Raw genomic sequence first — 18,701 nt, forward strand, 5'->3', positions numbered from 1 at the left:
AAACCTCTTCAACAAGTGGTGCTGGCAGAACTGGTTAGCCACTTGCAAAAAAGCGAACATAGACCTGCAGTTAACATCATGTACGAAGGTAAAATCCAAATCGATTAAAGACCTTGATATCAGACCTGATACCATAAGGTATATAGAACAACACATTGGTAAAACACTCCATGACATTGAGACTAAAGGCATCTTCAAGGAGGAAACTGCATTTTCCAAACAAGTGGACACAGAGATCAACAGATGGGAATACATTAAGCTGAGAAGCTCCTGCACCTCAAAAGAAGTAAAGACAAGGATACAAGAGTCACCCACGAAGTGGGAGTAACTATTCACCCAACACCCAACAGATAAGGGGCTAATATCCAAAATATATAGGACACTGACAGAACTTTACAAGAAAAAAAAAATCTAATCCCATCAAAAATGGGGAGAAGAAATGAACACTTTTTTTTTTTTTAGTATTCTTTAAATAATATTTTTTTTATTATTTTGGTGAATAAAATATCTTGTTTTTATAGGGTGATGTACTTAATGAATTGCATGGATTTGTTTTTTTTAACATTAATGAATAATTTTTTTCCATTATTGAATAACAATAATTTTTTTTCTTAACACCACCCATCACCAGTGCAACATTCCCATCACCAATGTCCCAAGTCTCCCTCCTCCCCACCCGACCCCCGCCTGTACTCTAAACAGGTTCTCAATTTCCCTCATACATTCTCATTATTAGGACAGTTCAAAATGTAGTTATTTATCCAACTAAACTCATCACTCTTTGTGATGAGCTTCCTGAGGTGAGCTGGAACTTCCAGCTCTTTTCTCTTTTGTGTCTGAAAGTTATTATTGCAAGAATGTCTTTCATTTTTCTTAAAACCCATAAATGTGTGAGACCATTCTGCGTTTTTCTCTCTCTCTGACTTATTTCACTCAGCATAATAGATTCCGTGTACATCCATGTATAGGAAAATTTCATGACTTCATCTCTCCTGACAGCTGCATAATATTCCATTGTATATATATACCACAGTTTCTTTAGCCATTCGTCTGTTGAAGGGCATCTTGGTTGTTTCCAGAGTCTTGCTATGGTAAATAGAGCTGCAATGAATATAGGTGTAAGGAATACTAATAAGGAAGAAATGGACATTAAGAAAACAACTCCATTCACTATAGTGTCACACAAACTCAAATATCTTGGAATCAACTTGACTAAAAATGTGAAGGACCTATACAAGGAAAACTATAAAACTCTGCTCCAAGAAATAAGAGAGGACACGCGGAAATGGAAGCACATACCCTGCTCATGGATTGGCAGGATTAACATCAAGAAATGAACACTCTGATAAAAAAAGAAATACAAATGGCCAAAAGGCACATGAAAAAATGCTCCTCGTTACTAATCAGGGAGATGCAAATCAAAACAACGATGAGATACCACCTCACACCACAGAGATTGGCGCACATCACAAAGAATGAGAACAATCAGTGCTGGCGGGGATGTGGAGAGAAAGGAACTCTTAACCACTGCTGGTGGGAATGACATCTAGTCCAACCTCTATGGAAAGTGATATGGAGATTCCTCCAAAATCTGGAAATTGAGCTCCCATTCGACCCAGCTATTCCACTCCTAGGGATATACCCTAAGAACACAAGAATACAACACAAAAACCCCTTCCTCACACCTATATTTATTGCAGCACTATTCACAATAACAGGCTCTGGAAACAACCAAGATGCCCTTCAACAGACGAATGGCTAAAGAAACTATGGTACATATACACAATGGAATATTATGCAGTCATCAGGAGAGATGAAATCATGAAATTTTCCTATACAAGGATGTACATGGAATCTATCATGCTGAGTGAAATAAGTCAGAGGGAGGAAGAGAGACGCAGAATAGTCTCACTCATCTATGGTTTTTAAGAAAAATAAAAGTCATTTTTGCAACAATCCTCAGAGACAATGAGAGGAGGGCTGGAACACCAGTTCACTTCATGAAGCTCACCACAAAGAGTGGTGAGTGCAGTTATAGAAATAACTACACAGAGAACTACCATAATCATGTGAATGAATGAGGGAACTGGAAAGCCTGTCTGGAGTACAGGTGAGGGTGGGGTGGAATGGAGGGAGATTTGGGACATTGGTGGAGGGAATGTTGCCTTGTGAAGGGGGTGTTCTTTACATGACTGAAACCTAATCACAATCATATATGTAATCAAGATGTTTAAATAAAAAAAAGAAAAAAGATCATAAGCATCCTTCATACTATCAATAAATTTAATTATAAACTGTGAATCATTATTATATATAAGGATTTATAGTATTTACAAATAAGGATTTTCTTCCTTTCAGTCCTAAGATCTGAGATTGTTCTTTAATTACATTGCCTTAGAAATTGTTTTTCAAGAGAAATATAACAATTACCTGTCATGAATTTAAGTAAAAAGACAAAGGAACAGATTAAAATCTATTGTGAATTGTTTTTGTTTTTTATTGTATTTATTTCATTATATTTTCATCATAAGTATGGGCGATTAGCTGATTTCCCTATACTTCAAATGTTTTCTTTTTCTTAAGTAGACAAAATTAGGCTTAAAAATAAGCCTTTTAAATGAGTATATTTTGGACTGACTTAATGAATCCAACTTTTCAATGCTAAAAGTCTGTTATTTTTAAGCAAATGTAATATTTTAGACATATATTTAGTATAAGGAAATCAAGTACAACTTGAATTTATTTTAAAACATAGCACACAAACATCACAATCTCAAGAACACAATATCAAAAAGTTCTCTAAAGAATATAACATTAGGCCTCCTAATGCTTACCACAGACTATGTTCTTTACACTGACTGTATAAAAAGAGGAGGTACAGTAAGTGCTCCCCATATACACCTCAGCCCAGCCCCTTTGCCTGGTCTGTATTGTGAATGGGGGGACATGGGGAAAAAAAGAATATAACTTTAGTTTTAAGAACATGATACACATGATAAGGAAAATATATCTTCAAGTGGCTAAATTTACTTGCTAAAGATTATTTATTGCACATTAATCAGTTTGTCTTATGAATAAAACAGTTGCTATTATTCTCAACTTTTAAGTACAGTACATAGTCAAATCCATTTTCTCAGACTCAAGTTCTACAATATAAGTAAACCTTTTATTATTGAGTTAGAATACAGAAAACTTTAATCTTATGAAGCAAATTTCTTAGAGTTCATGAAATTATTTCACAAATCCTAAAAGGGCACACATTAAATTTTTTTGAATCATAGTAAGTACACTTAAGTACTTCATATTTGAAAAAGTCAAAGCTGTACAGAATACAAAAAGTATACATTAAACAAATTTACAACTGGTACAGTTAGTGCATAGAACCTAACATTCATATCTCAAGAATTATCACCTGGTTTAATGGAATAAACAAAAACTTGTGCTCCTTTGATACTACTAATAAAAACATTATATATTTCACAGTAGATCAGTTAGTGTTTTAGAGTTCATATTGAAAGTAAAAAGATTTGGGAAATATTTAGAACCTGGGCTCACTGTTAAATAATTCCTTGAAAGGTGATAGATTTTGGAGGGGTGGGGTGTGGCAAGGGAAAGAAAAATCAGTGGCTTGCTTCACCTGGAAAGATCCAAAATCTGTAAAGCAACTTTGTTCATTTTCAGAAAATATGAAAACAGAAATCTGAACTAATCTCAGCAGTCCTAATCTAAAAGAACAATTTAAAGTATTAGATCTAGAAAAGAAATCTCAAAAGGGTAATTAAGTTTTCAAAATCCATCACATGGAAAATAACCCAGGGAAAAAAGTCATGGTTCCAAAAATTTGACTTGAATTTAGTAAAAAAAAAAAAAAAAAATCAGGAAGAGGAAGCTAGAAAGTACTTTAGAAACAACACCCATCATATAACCATGTTACTCGCTAAAATCTAATACTGGATATAACTGATGCATTAAAATTATTTTAATTGGTTGACTATAATACATATAAATCAAAATAATTTTTATTTAGGGATATAGAAAGGGAGGGAGAAAGAGGGGAGGAGAGGAAGGTAGAGAGAGTATAGGAATTCAAAGATTTTAGACAGGAAAAAATTCTAAAACTGAAATAAAATGTTAAAACGAAGTCTAATGAAATCTACAATCAGAGGAAGAAATTTTTCTCAAGGCCACACAATCATCAGTTAAATTGCTAGATCAGTATGGCAGAGTCCCAGTGTACTCTACTTGTATAAGTATTCAGAATGTTTAGCCATTTGGTACTGGGCATCATAAATGCCAACCAATTATTTGTACTTTTGGGGGGCCAAATCAGGTTACTTTAGATTGGATTTTATAAATATATGATCTTACTTGTATGTCTATTAGAATCCTAGTACCAAAATTTTCTCACTAATAATCAGCAATATGTATTTTGGTACAAAATATTAAAAAAAATCTCCAAATTAGCAATTAGTCAGAAATACTAGGTAGAATGTTAACATATCTTTTATTTTTATTTCTTTATTTATAGATTTTTTGGGCCATACCTGGTGACGCTCAGCAGTTACTCCTGACTCCATATGGGACATCAGGGATCGAACCCAGGTCTGTCCTGGATCAGCCGCGTACAAGGCAAATGCCCTACTGCTGTGCTATAGCTCTGGCCCCAATATATATTTTAAAAAGCATTTCAACTCTACTTTTACAAGTTTTTTTTAATGGGGAAGGCACATCTAGATGTGCAGAAGACTTAATCCTGGCTCTGCACTCAGAAATCATTCCCTGTAGGCTCAGGGGGCCATACAAGATGGTGTGAATCAAAATTAAGTTGGCTGCATGCAAAGCAAACACTCCATCTGCTATGGGCCCTGCTTTTACAATATATTGAAGTGTCAGTTTTTGTTTTTTTAAATAAATTATAAACTGATGGTGCTGGTGTCATGCAGTGCTCGGGATGGAAATCAGAACTAAGCATCTACCGATGAGTTGTGTCTTTTATTTCCAGGCCCAAATTGTTAACATTTAACATAAAACAATAAGTTTAAAAGCAGCATTTACAAAGTATAGTGAAACAACAAGAATGTAAAACTATCTCCTAGTTTTTAGATGTTTTGCATACACATGGTTAAAAACCTATTTTTTCTGTTTTCTATTTTTTTTAAAGGTGGAAGGAAGTTTGAGCCACACCCACTGATGCTCATAAGCTACTTCTGATATAATGCTCAGGGACTGCTCTTAGCTGTGTTCAGGAAACTCTGCAAGCCTGGGGATCAAACTCAGGCCTCTGGCTAATGTGCAAAGCATGCCCATTAGCCCTCTGAGCTATTTTGGAACCTTTCTTTTATCTTGGTCTACAAACACTTGAAGACTTGTGCCCTCCTCCAGATTCTTTCCAGTTAAGAAAACAAAAGTACCAATAAACCAATACTGAATGATTATCAAAATTTGGAAATAAAAATTTAGGATCTGTGATAAAGAAACTTTTCATCATAAACACCAAGTAACTAAAAAGCTATTGTAGAGGGCTCAGAAGAAATGTTAAAGGCTGAAGCATATGTATAGCAGAGACTTAGTTTAATTTCCTGCTCACCATTAGGGTGAACATGTCTGGCCTCCCTGCTGGGTCTGAGAATTACTGGGTATGAGTATTGTTGTAAGTGGTTCTGGGTCTCTCTGAACACCATATGGGAGACCAAAGAAAAGGATAAAAGCAGCTATTTAGGATAGTTTCCTAGCTGTGAGAAAGTTCTTCCAGAATAGCCAAAGCAATTTGGCAGTAGAAATCTACTTATATACTAAAATCATGCTCAATTTTATAGTGCGCCCAAATTAAACAGCATTTAGGTGGGGGCAGAGTAAAAAATACAGTTTCAAAATACACTGCGAAAATTATAAAACTGTAGATCATTTCAAGTAAAAATGATTAAAGGAGCAATAATTAACCACAAGGGGGCATAGATACTCCTTAGATTCCAGAAGAAAAGACTAGTAGTACATGCACTTTAATGTATTCTACTTTTTCTGTCATTAAAATTTTTCATGGCTAGCTAGAATTTTCACATTCAAGGCTTATTCTGAACCTATCTAAAAGATACAAAATGCTCATAGCCTGAAAAATTTCAGAAGCCTCTGGAAATACAGCTTTTACTTCAGCAAAGAATTTAAGAGCAATTAGTTCTATTAGAAGAGGTGACTAACAGGAAAAAAGTTGACTGAAATTGACAGTAGTAAATCCCCCCTCCCCGACAGTAGTAATTTTTAATTTGCCATAAATGGAAAACATGTAAAGTTTATCAAAAGAAATGGAACAAATTGCCAAAATTGCAAAAATAAAAGGTGGGGATAAATTGACTTCTCTGTGTCTGTGTTTCTACAAAAGCCCGTATTCTTCTATGAAAAAAAGTTTCTTGTCTTGAAGGTCATGGCCTATGGGGCTGGCCTGCCTCATCAGCCATGTTAAGAATATAGTTAGCCATATCGTCTTCTGTGGGTGCATCTGACACCACCCAGGATTCATTTGTTCCACTCATTTGTAGACGACAAATAGGGCAATTCCTGTGCTGATCACTCCTATTAGAGAAGTCAAATAAAGAACAGTAAAAATAAAATTTTTCTTAAAAAGTTATAAATGAACATGTCTTTAAAAAAGTAAATAGCACAGAAGTACATAGTGAAAAACAAAACTCTTTCTCATCCCAGTCTTTAATTCTCTTCCCCAAAGGAACCATATTACCAACTTCTTTGATAGTCTCGAGCAGAGGCTCTACATTTATTTGATTTACTCCCCCTGTTTTCAAGGAAAAAAAATTCACCCCTCCAAATGTAACTGAGATTACTATGGCCCTCTTGGATTTTCCAGCATTTCCCAAGATGGGGTGAAAATCATCTACTTTGGAAAAGATAATTTTAGAGATATAGGCCAAGAATGATCAAGTTTATGAGTACATACAAATATGTCACTGCTCTTTTAACTTGACATATCTATATTTATATCATCGGCCATCATGCACATTTTAGAGCTATTTAGTCCTTTAAAGTATAGATTACAATAAGCTATAACTCATTTGATTAGCCTCCCTTAGGAAAACATTTAGTTTTTTCTGGTATTTTGCTTTAATGGAATGGAAGATTTCAAATAAAAAATGAATTTCATATGCACAATGACTTTTCTGGGAGGGAAGGATATAATGTCTGATCACTTATCATTATGTGTTCCAAAAAGTAATTTTTCTCATCAAATATAATTTTGGAAATTTCAAAAACAGTACATCTGAACCAGAAACATGCCATGCTGAGAAAATGTTTTTCTCTTCATCTCTCAAGGAAGTTTGAGGCCAAAGTAATTTAATTGTATCAATTGCTCTTTGGCTTTTGTGCAAAAATTTAGAAATACGCTTCAAAAGCTAAATGTGAAAGTTAGAGCTGGCATATATTATTCAGGTTGATTTCTGTTCCCTGGAGACACTTTACAAGATAATTAAGAGAGTGCTCTTCTGTGCACAAGTTACAAAATTTCAAAACAGTCAACTTTTGCTTCCAGGCAACAAGAACAAGATTTATTTTCCCACTTAAAATAACTAAAACAAAGGACAACATACAAGAAGCAATGGCCTTCAGCAGCAGACATCAGAGAGCAAACAATACTCCTGAGTGATATAAAGCAGGGAAGGTAAATTCTATTGCTTCCCCAGCTTACTGCCTTGTTTCTAGGCCACAGAACAGACAGAACCTGAATCTGGATCGGCAGTACCTCCAATGAAGAGAGACCTGAGCATGTTGAGAACAAAGGGAGCCAGAGTATAGGAGAGGAGAAAGCTGCACTGAGGGGGAATTTTGGAAAGCAAGGGGATTAATGATCAGTGTGGATGTGAGGAAACAATAAGAGATTGATGAATCAACCGAATCATGCAGGAGTCCTCAAAAACTTTTTAAACAGGGGGCCAGTTCACTGTCCTTCAGACTGTTGGAGGGCCAGATTATAGTAAAAACAAAAATTATGAACAAATTTCTATGCACATTGCATATATCTTGTTTAGAAGTGAAGAAACAAAATCGGAATAAATACAATATGTGGCTCGTGGTCTGTAGTTTGAAGATCCTTGTAAGCTCACACAGGGTCTGGGAGATTGCTTGCTCTCATCAGCCTCAATATTACATGACCACTTTGAAAGATCTCTTTAGTGGGACGTAATTGCTTTAAATTAAATACTACTCCAATCCCATAAGACATAACAAACAATGCAAATGAAAACCAATGCGAAACTACTACATACATATTAGAATGACTAAAATATCATACCAAGTACTGCCAAAATGATAAAGCAATGGAAATTTTCATATATTGCTGGTAGGAGTGTAAAGTGATACTTTGGAAAACAGTTGTTTCCATAGAATATACATCATATAAACCATACACCTAATCTACAGAGTAAGCAATACACCAATACATATGACTTATCATTCTGCTACTAAGCTTTTATCCCTTGAAAACAAAATATGTTTACTAAAAGACTATTTCATGAAAGTCAGAGTGTTAGTATAGTGGGTAGGGTACTTTCCTTGGATGCAGCAGACCTGGGTTCAATCCCCAGCACCACACAGGGTGTCCTGAGCCTAACAAGAGTGATCTTTTAGTGCAGAGTCAGGAGAAAGCTCTGACTGGGCATAGCTGACTATGGCAAAATAAATCAATAAAATAGAAAAGACTAATGTAAATAAAGTTATGTTAATAGCATTATTTTTAACAGCCAAAAATCTAGAGACAAAATTAATATTCATTAATGTTATATAAGGTACATGAATTAAAAACTTATATATCCATAAATACTAATCAGTAATAAAAAGGAAAGAATTACTACTATATACTACATGATGCAGATGGTCTATGATGCAGGATACATGTTATGTGATGCACATTATATAACATGGTCATTTCTCAAAATATTATATAGCATGAAAAAAGGCAGGCAAAAAGAGTATACATTATGTGATTACATTCACAAAAATTCTAGAATTTATATTATTTTTTTGTTGTTGTTGTTTTGGGGTCAGCAGTGCTTAGGTTTACTTCTGGCTCTACATCCTGGCCTGCTGAAGAAACATATGGGAAGCAGGGGATCAAACCTGGGTTAGCTGCATGCAAAGCAAGCATCCTATCTGCTGTACTATCTCTCCAGCTCCTAGAATTCAAATTATTTTATAGTGACCAAAAAAAGCATATTAGTGACTGTGAATTGGAGGAAAAGATGGGAAGAAACTTTTATCATGGCTTTCAAGGTAATTTTTGTGGGTAATGGATATGTACATTACCTGAATTATTTGATTTTAATGGGTGTTTATATATCAAAACATATTAAATTATACTTTAAATATAGTTCATTGCATGTTGATTATGAATACTTCTAAATGATTCTTATTTTATATAGAATTAATTTGACAATTTGATCTCTTAAGTTCCTTCTGCAATCTAACATTCAATAATTCATGTCATTCCTTTAGTCATATATAGAGGGTGGATGCAGAAATGAGGAAATGTAATTCTAGACTCAAGTCAGGCATAAATTTCCTTTTACCATGTCATAACTAAAACACAGCCCTAAATTTTTTTAACTTTAGATATAAATTTACTTTTATCCAACTGAAAGCATGTAATGAAATTCAATGTACTAAAGATCAAAATTTTTATACTTAATTATAACTTTAATTTTGAAGTACATTAATGTATAAATTCTGATCGACATTTTTGCCTATCACATGAAGGCTATAAAAATCTTACCATTTATCAATACACTTCTGACAAAAGCTGTGAGCACAAGGCAGGATGAGGTCAGCTCGGCCATCCATACAAATACAGCACTCCTCTTCGTCAGTCAGCTGCTTTACCCTGCAATGTGAAAACTGAGCTGGAGAAATATTTTCTGCTGTCATTGTGCTTTATATTTTATACCATTACCATGCAAGGTCTAATATTCTCTAGAACCAGACCATGTCTCCTGTCCTGTATCATACTGAAAGTAGATATAAATGGAAAAAAAGAGAAAAGATTAATGTTAAATACAAAATGCTTTTAATTTGGGAAAGAACACATATATTAAATCTTCAACCTCAGACATGATTCAAAGTGTATCCTTAAATTGTGGTTACCTAAAATCCTGATTGTGGTATTTTCCTTTCCTAGAATACCCTTGTAAGTTTAATAAAATCAGACCTTAGCAACTCTGAGAAATATCTCTGCTCACAAAACCAATGTATGCATCGCTTAATTATAGGAATTAAGTACTGCATTTTAACTTTTCATGGTTACCTTATTCATAAACTATAAGATTTTTATAGAGGAAGTTTATTTTAGGATTTTCAATAAAATTTTTTGTAGATTGATTTTAATTTGCTTTTCTTTGTATTTCTTAAAGGTTTTCTTTTCTTTTCTTTTTTTTTTTGGTTTTTCGGGCCACACCCATTTGATGCTCAGGGGTTACTTCTGGCTAAGCGCTCAGAAATTGCCCCTGGCTTGGGGGGACCATATGGGATGCCGGGGGATCAAACCGCGGTCCTTCCTTGGCTAGCGCTTGCAAAGCAGACACCTTACCTCTAGCGCCACCTCACCGCCCCCTCTTAAGGGTTTTCTTATCAAAAGTATATTATTTTCCTAATAACAAAAATAAAGTTTAGCCACTGGACTGCCCTAATAGTACTGCATATGACATTGGTATAGCACTTACAATTTTGTAGATTTGAACATAAAACAGAACCTTAGTAAATGTCAAATGTGTATTACATAGTGCTAATCAAAGAGGAGGACATTAGTATATTTTACATTTGTTGGAATAAGCAGGTAGAAAAATAGAGGAATTCTAACAATATAAATTCTAAGTGAATACAAAAAATTGTGAAAAAATTGTGAAAAATTTCTACAAATATTGTAGAAAAAACTACATAATAAGATTCTGAGGAAAAAGCTGAGGAAAGGAGCTGGTTAAATATAGAAGTGAAAAATCTCATCCTTGAATTTCAAAAGAGCAACTTTGAAATTTCTGATAAGGAAACTAGAATCAGAGTTTAATTGAGGGGAAAGCAAATTACCTCTGAATAACTCCTTCAGGAAGATTAATTGGAAATAAAGAAAGGAAACAGTTTAGAGGTGTGATTTTTCAACCACTGGTCCACAAAAGACTGGTTTATAATTCTTATTTCAACAATTCATCTGGGAGACAATAAGAGCATATGGGGTATAACAAGAATAAATGATCAGAATGTGGCAACATAAAATGTTATGTTTGGGCAGAAGAGTAGAGCCACTGAACTAAAGTTGAAATGAAATAAAAACCTACATGGATGTGAATCAGAAGAATTTATATTACACAAACACACATCCAGTTCCAGTATGCCTTTTAGGCCCTAGGTATTATGTAGGCCCACAAGAATCAAAACCCCCTACATCTGAGGAGCTTACAATTTACATCTAAGAATATGAACTAAGTAGTCAGTACTAGAAAATTATAGATGGATCTAAAACATGTAAAATAATTCTGAGGGTTAGAGTTTAAAAGTGAGGGACAGAAGGAGAGAGATTTATGAAGAGCATCTGGAAAGAAAAACAAATATAAAAGCAAGAGATACAGAAGAGGTCAATAAAACTTGGGCAATGGTCACTTGAGCAGTGACCAATGAACAGAAGGCAGAAAAGTCTCCCTCTATTTATCTTTGTCAGATGACTTATAGGGTATTATTCAATTCTATCTATACACTATTCTCCAAAAGGTAACAACAGATAAAGGATTATGCAGGAATATCATCATGGAAAAGAGATCTACATAAACAAAGGCCAAATAAATTATGAATTATGCTTGAGGAGAGGCTCAAATAAAATTTAATTACTGTTTTCGAATATTAGAGAACAGATTTGTTTGATGAAATTTAAGCCAGTGAAAGGGCTAAGTAGAAAGCATAAAAAAGAAATATATATATATATATATTTGAAAAATACAAGTAATAATAGTAAAAAAAGAAAACATAAGTTAAGAAATAAAAGTAATAATAATGTAGTAAGAAGAGTTAACTCTTGATATGCTGATAGGTGCTGATCTAAGCACTTTATAAATATTAACTCACAATAAACCTAAGAAGTAGATGAATTGTTTTCTCTTAAGATAAGGGAACTGAGGAAATAAAGTTTCATTACTTGTCCAGAGACATAGTTGGGAGTAGAACCAGGATGTGAACATAGGTAATTTAATTCTAAACTGTTACATTGCTTTAAGAAAGCCAGAGTTTAATATTCTGACGACTTTAGCAAAGGAAAATTTTCATAGTAATTAAAGCCCTCTGCATATTTAAAGGTTTGCTTTCCTGGGGCAGTGAGTCTTGTATAAACTTCAAGTCTTCAAGTACAATTTGGATTACCACTTGGCTGCAAATGATAAATGAATCTTATTTTTCAAGGAGATATCTATGGGTAAGTAGCACTGGCATCATGGGGGCTTGATAGAAACATAGGTCCTCCAAGCCTCAAAGTATAGTAATGTGAGTATCAGTTTAGAAAGTACTGTTATACAGGATCTTTATGAATCAGAGTAATAATTATAGATCAGAGTAATAACTGTAAAGGTTAGAAGGACAGCAGTACTAAATATCTCAAGCTAGGACAATTGCTAGGTAAAGCACTTGCCTACCTAAATCTTAGCTTTTTCATCTAAAATGTGTCAATAATTGTACTTGTCTGAGGTTATTTTGGGCTAATGAGTTATAGATGTGAAGCAGTCATCAAAATACCCAATATCCTGTAACTACTCAATTAATGTAAATCCTTAAAATATTCTTCAGATCTAAGGTAAGTGTCATGAAAACCCAAAAGACATACAAAGGCAAGAAGAACTGATCAAGTAATGAGTAGTCCAGTTTTAAAGGAATGATAAAAAGTGGTAACAGTCATACTTCCTTCCTTATGATGACTGCTACAAGATAGAGGAATGAGTTTCTTTTCTTTTGCTATAACAGAACTTAAGTATACTGGTAAATCCTATTTACAACTTTCAAAATACTATACAAAAATGAGGGAGAGGAAAAAGATAGAAAATCAGAAAAAAAAAAGTAGAAAATGTGTGAAAAAATTTACAAAATACAAATTTATAAAATCTTTAGAAAATACAGAAAAATTACATTTAAACACTGTATATTATACACTAAGACTTAGTGGTATTTTACTAAGCCCTGAATAGCTCAAGTTGAAAAAACCATTAAATAAGGAATAATCCTATTAATCCTACTTAAAAAGTAATAAGCAGAAATTGTAATTTTATAACAACATAGTAATTAAATGAAGCAATAAAAGATATTCTGGTTAAGCATATATATATATATATATATATATATATATATATATATGTATCTATTTGTTTTATTGGTTTTAGTTTGGGGGCCATACTGGGTGGTGTACTGGGCTTACTCCTGGCTCTGTGCTGAAAAATGGGGTCCTCTACATGCAAGGTGAGCACCTTAACCACAGTAATATATTATCTCTCCAACTACAAATATATTATTAACTTTAAGGCAAAAGATACTGTCAGTGCAGAACCCCTGATATCTACCAAGTATTACAATAAGACATGATATCTGTATGTCTGGATCCACACTGAAAAAACAAAAAACTTTTCATCAAGGCAATTAAAAATTTAAATTACCGGTATGATTGTCAACTGGCAACAGGTAGGAATGTTCATATGACAAAAGCATTTTAGAGAAGGAACAGAACATTTCCAGAGAATAGTTCTCTATTAGGATTAAATAAACAAGCGCCATCAGAGAATACTCTGACTGACTTAATTTCCTTGTGGTAACTCAGCCAATATGTGCAACATGTGTACCAACTACCTGCTCATTCCTCAATGAACTACCAAGTCTTCGATCTAATATTTAAAAGTTTAATGCTCCACTAAGTCAAAAAATTTCAAAAAAAAACAAAAAACAAAAAAAAAACGGAATGGTTTTGTCATATTCTTTTTGTTTGTTTGTTTTTGGGCCACACCCGGGGACGCTCAGGGGTTACTCCTGGCTATGCGCTCAGAAGTCAATCGCTCTTGGCTTGGGGGACCATATGGGATGCAGAGGGATCTAACCGCGGTCCATCCTAGGCTAGCACTGGCAAGGCAGACACCTTACCTCTAGCGCCACCAAGCCGGCTCCAGGGTTTTGTCATATTCTTAGTCCTTATTTACTGAAGAATCTGTCTAAGACCCTAAATGTCAATTATAAGATGGACATTAAGCACTACCTTTGTTATTAAATGCAAACATGTAGACAGTAGATTCCTAGGAAGTAGATGAACAGAAATGGAAACACTGTGAGACCCTTAAGCTTTCTTTAGTTGGGTACTTCTTTTTTTGTTTTTGGGCCACATCCAGCAGCACTTGGTGACTTCTGGCTATGCACTCAAAAATCGCTCCTGGCTTGGGACACCATATGGGACGCTGGGGATCAAACCAAGGTCCGTCCTGGGTGAGCAGCTTGCAAGGCAAAGGCCATACCACTGTGCTTCAGCCCCTAGTTGGGTATTCTTAACAATGTTGTAAAGAAAATGTAATCTGGGGCTGGAGAGATGGCATGGAGGTAAGGTGTTTGCCTTTCATGCAGAAGGTCATCGGTTCGAATCCCGGCGTTTCATATTGTCCCCGAGCCTGGCAGGAGCGATTTCTGAGCATGGAGCCAGCAATAACCCCTGAACACTGCCGGGTGTGACCCAAAAACCACAAAAAAAAAAAGAAAAGAAAAGAAGAAAGTGTAATCTGAAATCAGAACTGGGATACAGTATCAACTGAGACAAAAAGAGGGGATCTAAAATGCCAATATAACACTGTTGAAACTATTAATGAAATTCCAGAAGCGTATATATTGGAAAATAAGGGAAACAAAGTAACTACAGTTTACCTTCCCATCCAAAGACTAGCCTGACAAGACTTCACAGAGGATGAATTTTCATCAAGGTTTTCGGAAGCAGATGTCTGTGCCAAGACTCCTGCAGCCTGACTTGTTATATCTCTATAAAGTTGAATAAATTGGTACAAATTCATGATCCTTGATGCTTCCACAATGCCACTACTTTTATTAATCTGAAAATACAAAATAGGGAAGGAAAAACAAAGATGTTTATACCAAAAGGGAAACTAAATAGTCAAACATTTGAGGAACAGACACTTTTAAGGCTTATAAATTATTTTACTAAAACAATGAATTGTGACATGATCTTTTTTCATTTGAGCAGTTCAAAGCACTTACATAAATTCAACTCTATTTTTTTAAATTAAGCTTTTTGGGGGGGTTTATTTTTGGGTCACACTTGGTATTGCACAGTGCTTACTCTTGGTTCTGTGATCAGAGATCTCTTCTGGCCAGGCTTGTGAGACCACATGTGGTACTGAAGATCAAACCTGTGTGGATTACATGAAAGGCAACCACTCTACTCACTATACTATCACTCCAACCCCAAAATTCAACTCATTTAATCCTTAAAATAACCCTGTGTGTCAATTAGGCATTATTTTATTTAGAGCGGATACTAGGCAACTTCCACATACTTAAGAAGTAAATTTTAAGATGGCTTAGTGAAAAAGCACCTACTTCGTGAGTCTATAAAAATTGGTATTTGGTTCCACTAGAAATGGAATGGAATGGAATATAATGGAATGGAATCACCAGATGCTGAGAACAGTCCCTGTAGACCTGATATCTGGGATCCATGAATTTATAAATTTATAACAAAGAGTGTGATCTCTAGTGCAAAGCAAGGTGATCTAAGTACCATAGCTAAAGTGTGTGACTCCCAGAGAGCTCCATCAATCATTACAAAGTATAGTTCTTCTAAAACAAAAGAGATCACCTATTTTAATGCACCCCTTGATGGAGGAGGTTTCCTAGTATTGATAGCCATCATTATATATTTAGTATAGATCATAAATTCAGTGATTAAAAATTTGAAGATAAGGGGCCAGGGAGATAGCACAGTGGTGTTTGCCTTGCAAGCAACCAATCCAGGACCTAAGGTGGTTGGTTCGAATCCCGGCATCCCATATGGTTCCCCGAGCCTGCCAGGAGGTATTTCTGAGCAGATAGCCAGGAGTAACCCCTGAGCACCGCCGGGTGTGCCCCCCCCTTAAAAAAAAACAAAAAAAAAATTGAAGATAAATTACTATATTATAAAAATTTACTTAAAACACAAATCAATCTTTAAAATATTTTTAAATTATTAAATGAACAACAACCTAATGTTATTAAAATAAGTAATATCCTAATATAACTTCAATTTTTAAGACATCTTAAGAATTAAATAACTTAGGATCAGCTAAAAACTAAAATCAAAGAAAGAACAACCATTTTCTTTGATATAAAAATATTTATCGGGTCCGGTGAGGTGGCGCTAGAGGTAAGGTGTCTGCTTTGCAAGCACTAGCCAAGGAAGGACCGAGGTTTGATCCCCTGGCGTCCCATATGGTCCCCCCAAGCCAGGGGCAATTTCTGAGTGCTTAGCCAGGAGTAACCCCTGAGCATCAAATGGGTGTGGCCCCAAAAACCAAAAAAAAAAAAAAATCATCATATGACCAGAAAAATTTAGTTATCTTGGAAAGTAAGTAAGTAAGTAAGTAAGTAGTTCCAAAACTATGCTAAAATATATTTGATTATTAATTGTAGGTCTTTCTTTGGGGGTTGGAACCAGAACACTGAGGATCCTGTACCAGGACTACTCTTGGTACAAAGTTTAGGGGATCTTTTTTTTTTTTTTTTTTTTTTTTTTTTTGGTTTTTGGGCCACACCCAGTGACGCTCAGGGGTTACTCCTGGCTATGCGCTCAGAAGTCGCTCCTGGCTTGGGGGACCATATGGGACACCGGGGGATCGAACCACGGTCCGTCCTAAGCTAGCGCAGGCAAGGCAGGCACCTTATCTCTAGTGCCACTGCCCGGCCCCAGTTTAGGGGATCTTGAGGTACAGAAAATTAAACCAGGGGCTCTTACAATAAAGCACACACAACATCAATTTAATCCATCTTCTGATCCATAACTGTAGTTTTAACCCCAAATTTAGGCTCAGAGCTGAAAATCACTCTCACCTTGGTACAAACCACCCGTACAGCCACTTTCCAAAAGGCAGAGGTATCAGAACCAGGTTGTACCTCAAAGAGAAGATGTTTTTCTTGGCCAGAAGCTACTTTAGCAATTCTAAAAAGAAAAACACATTTGTAAGTTTTATGGAGTCATGTAAAATAATGGAGCAATGAAATTAGATATAAGAAATACTTCAAAACAGAAGCAAAATTTAAGAGTCACAAGGATTCTAACATAAAAATGAATATTTTAAGAGGATAACTAAATAACAATTAGCTAAATCAATTGAAGTATCAAAAATTAAGCAATTAGCTTTAAGTAACCAAATATTGGAAGTGAAAACTAATCTGCTATGCTAATTATTTGGTTTTCTTTTTTTTTTTTTTTTTTTTTGTGGTTTTTGGGTCACACCCGGCAGTGCTCAGGGGTTATTCCTGGCTCCAGGCTCAGAAATTGCTCCTGGCAGGCACGGGGGACCATATGGGGCGCCGGGATTCGAACCGATGACCTCCTGCATGAAAGGCAAATGCCTTACCTCCATGCTATCTCTCCGGCCCCTGGTTTTCTTTTTTTTTAATGTTTGGTTTTCTACCTATCAAGTACTTCTGTTTTGGATTCATTTTATAGTTTTCAGAAAGCATTGCACTTGCATAACACCCTCTAGCTCAATTCCCTCTAGGGAACTGGTATTAAGAATTCAATCCAGTCTGAAGCCTCCAGTGGTGAATAAAATGAAGACACTATATATATATATATATATATATATATATATATATATATATATATATATATATATATATATATATTTGTGCCTGAATGTTGTGCTTTATTACTTCTATTTGTTATATCTTTATTTAAGCACCATAATTACAAACATATTTGTAGTTGGGTTTCAGTTATAAAAAAGAGCACCCCCCTTCACCAGTACAATAATCCAATGCACCCCATCTCCCTCTTCCCCCACCCCCTGCCTGTATTCGAGAGAGGATTTTCTCTCACTACCATTATCATGATTATTGCTAGTTGTAGTTGTCAGTGCAGTTATTTCTCTAACTGAACTCACCACTCTTTGTGGTAAGTGAAGACACTCTTAAAGATAACCTCTGTAAACTGAACCTGTAGATACTTTCATGGGATAAATTTTATCTGGTAGCTTTAGGCAAAATTTCATAGACTAGATTTGATTTATGTATATAAATTCCCTGAATTTAACAATAAACATGAAAGCATTTAAGTTTTGTGCTTTATCAATTAATTTATCAATCCAATTTTACTCCTTATAAGTCCTAGGGACCAGAGTGACAGTACAGTGGGCAGGGTTTGCCTTGCATGTGGCTGACCTGGGTTTGATTCCCAGAATCCTAGAAGATCCCCCAAACACCATTAGGAGTAATTCTTGAGTAGAGTCAGGAGTAATCCTGGAGCATCATCAGGTGTGCCCCCACACTAACCAAATATGATTAATAATATAATTATTAATATATAATACATATATGTATATATAATACACACATACATATACTATATATACACACAAACACAGTCCTGAAGTAATGCTTAAATACCACCATTTGGTATGATCTAGGGAAAAAAAAGTAAAATGCTAGATTTAAAC

General features: G+C 34.9%; 1 protein-coding gene and 1 non-coding gene across 2 annotated transcripts in view; one reads left to right on the top strand and one right to left on the bottom strand.

Moving 5' to 3' along the window:
• Positions 1–2,817: 2,817 nt before the first annotated feature.
• LOC126019302 (small nucleolar RNA SNORA51) lies at positions 2,818–2,950 on the top strand. Its single transcript, XR_007499030.1, has one exon. It is a non-coding gene; the product is annotated as a small nucleolar RNA SNORA51 (small nucleolar RNA).
• Positions 2,951–6,241: 3,291 nt separating this feature from the next.
• The window catches only part of RNF141 (ring finger protein 141), a 31,712-nt gene continuing 19,252 nt past the window's right edge, over positions 6,242–18,701 (bottom strand). The window contains exons 3-6 of the mRNA XM_049781083.1: positions 17,092–17,200; positions 14,917–15,098; positions 9,773–9,880; positions 6,242–6,567 (exon numbers count right to left, since the gene is read on the bottom strand). Coding sequence (XP_049637040.1) covers positions 6,417–6,567; positions 9,773–9,880; positions 14,917–15,098; positions 17,092–17,200 — 550 coding nt within the window. The 3' untranslated portion in view covers positions 6,242–6,416. The remainder of the gene's footprint in view (positions 6,568–9,772; positions 9,881–14,916; positions 15,099–17,091; positions 17,201–18,701) is intronic.

Source organism: Suncus etruscus, chromosome 9 (genome assembly GCF_024139225.1).
Source record: "Suncus etruscus isolate mSunEtr1 chromosome 9, mSunEtr1.pri.cur, whole genome shotgun sequence".
NCBI classification, from domain to species: Eukaryota; Metazoa; Chordata; class Mammalia; order Eulipotyphla; family Soricidae; genus Suncus; species Suncus etruscus.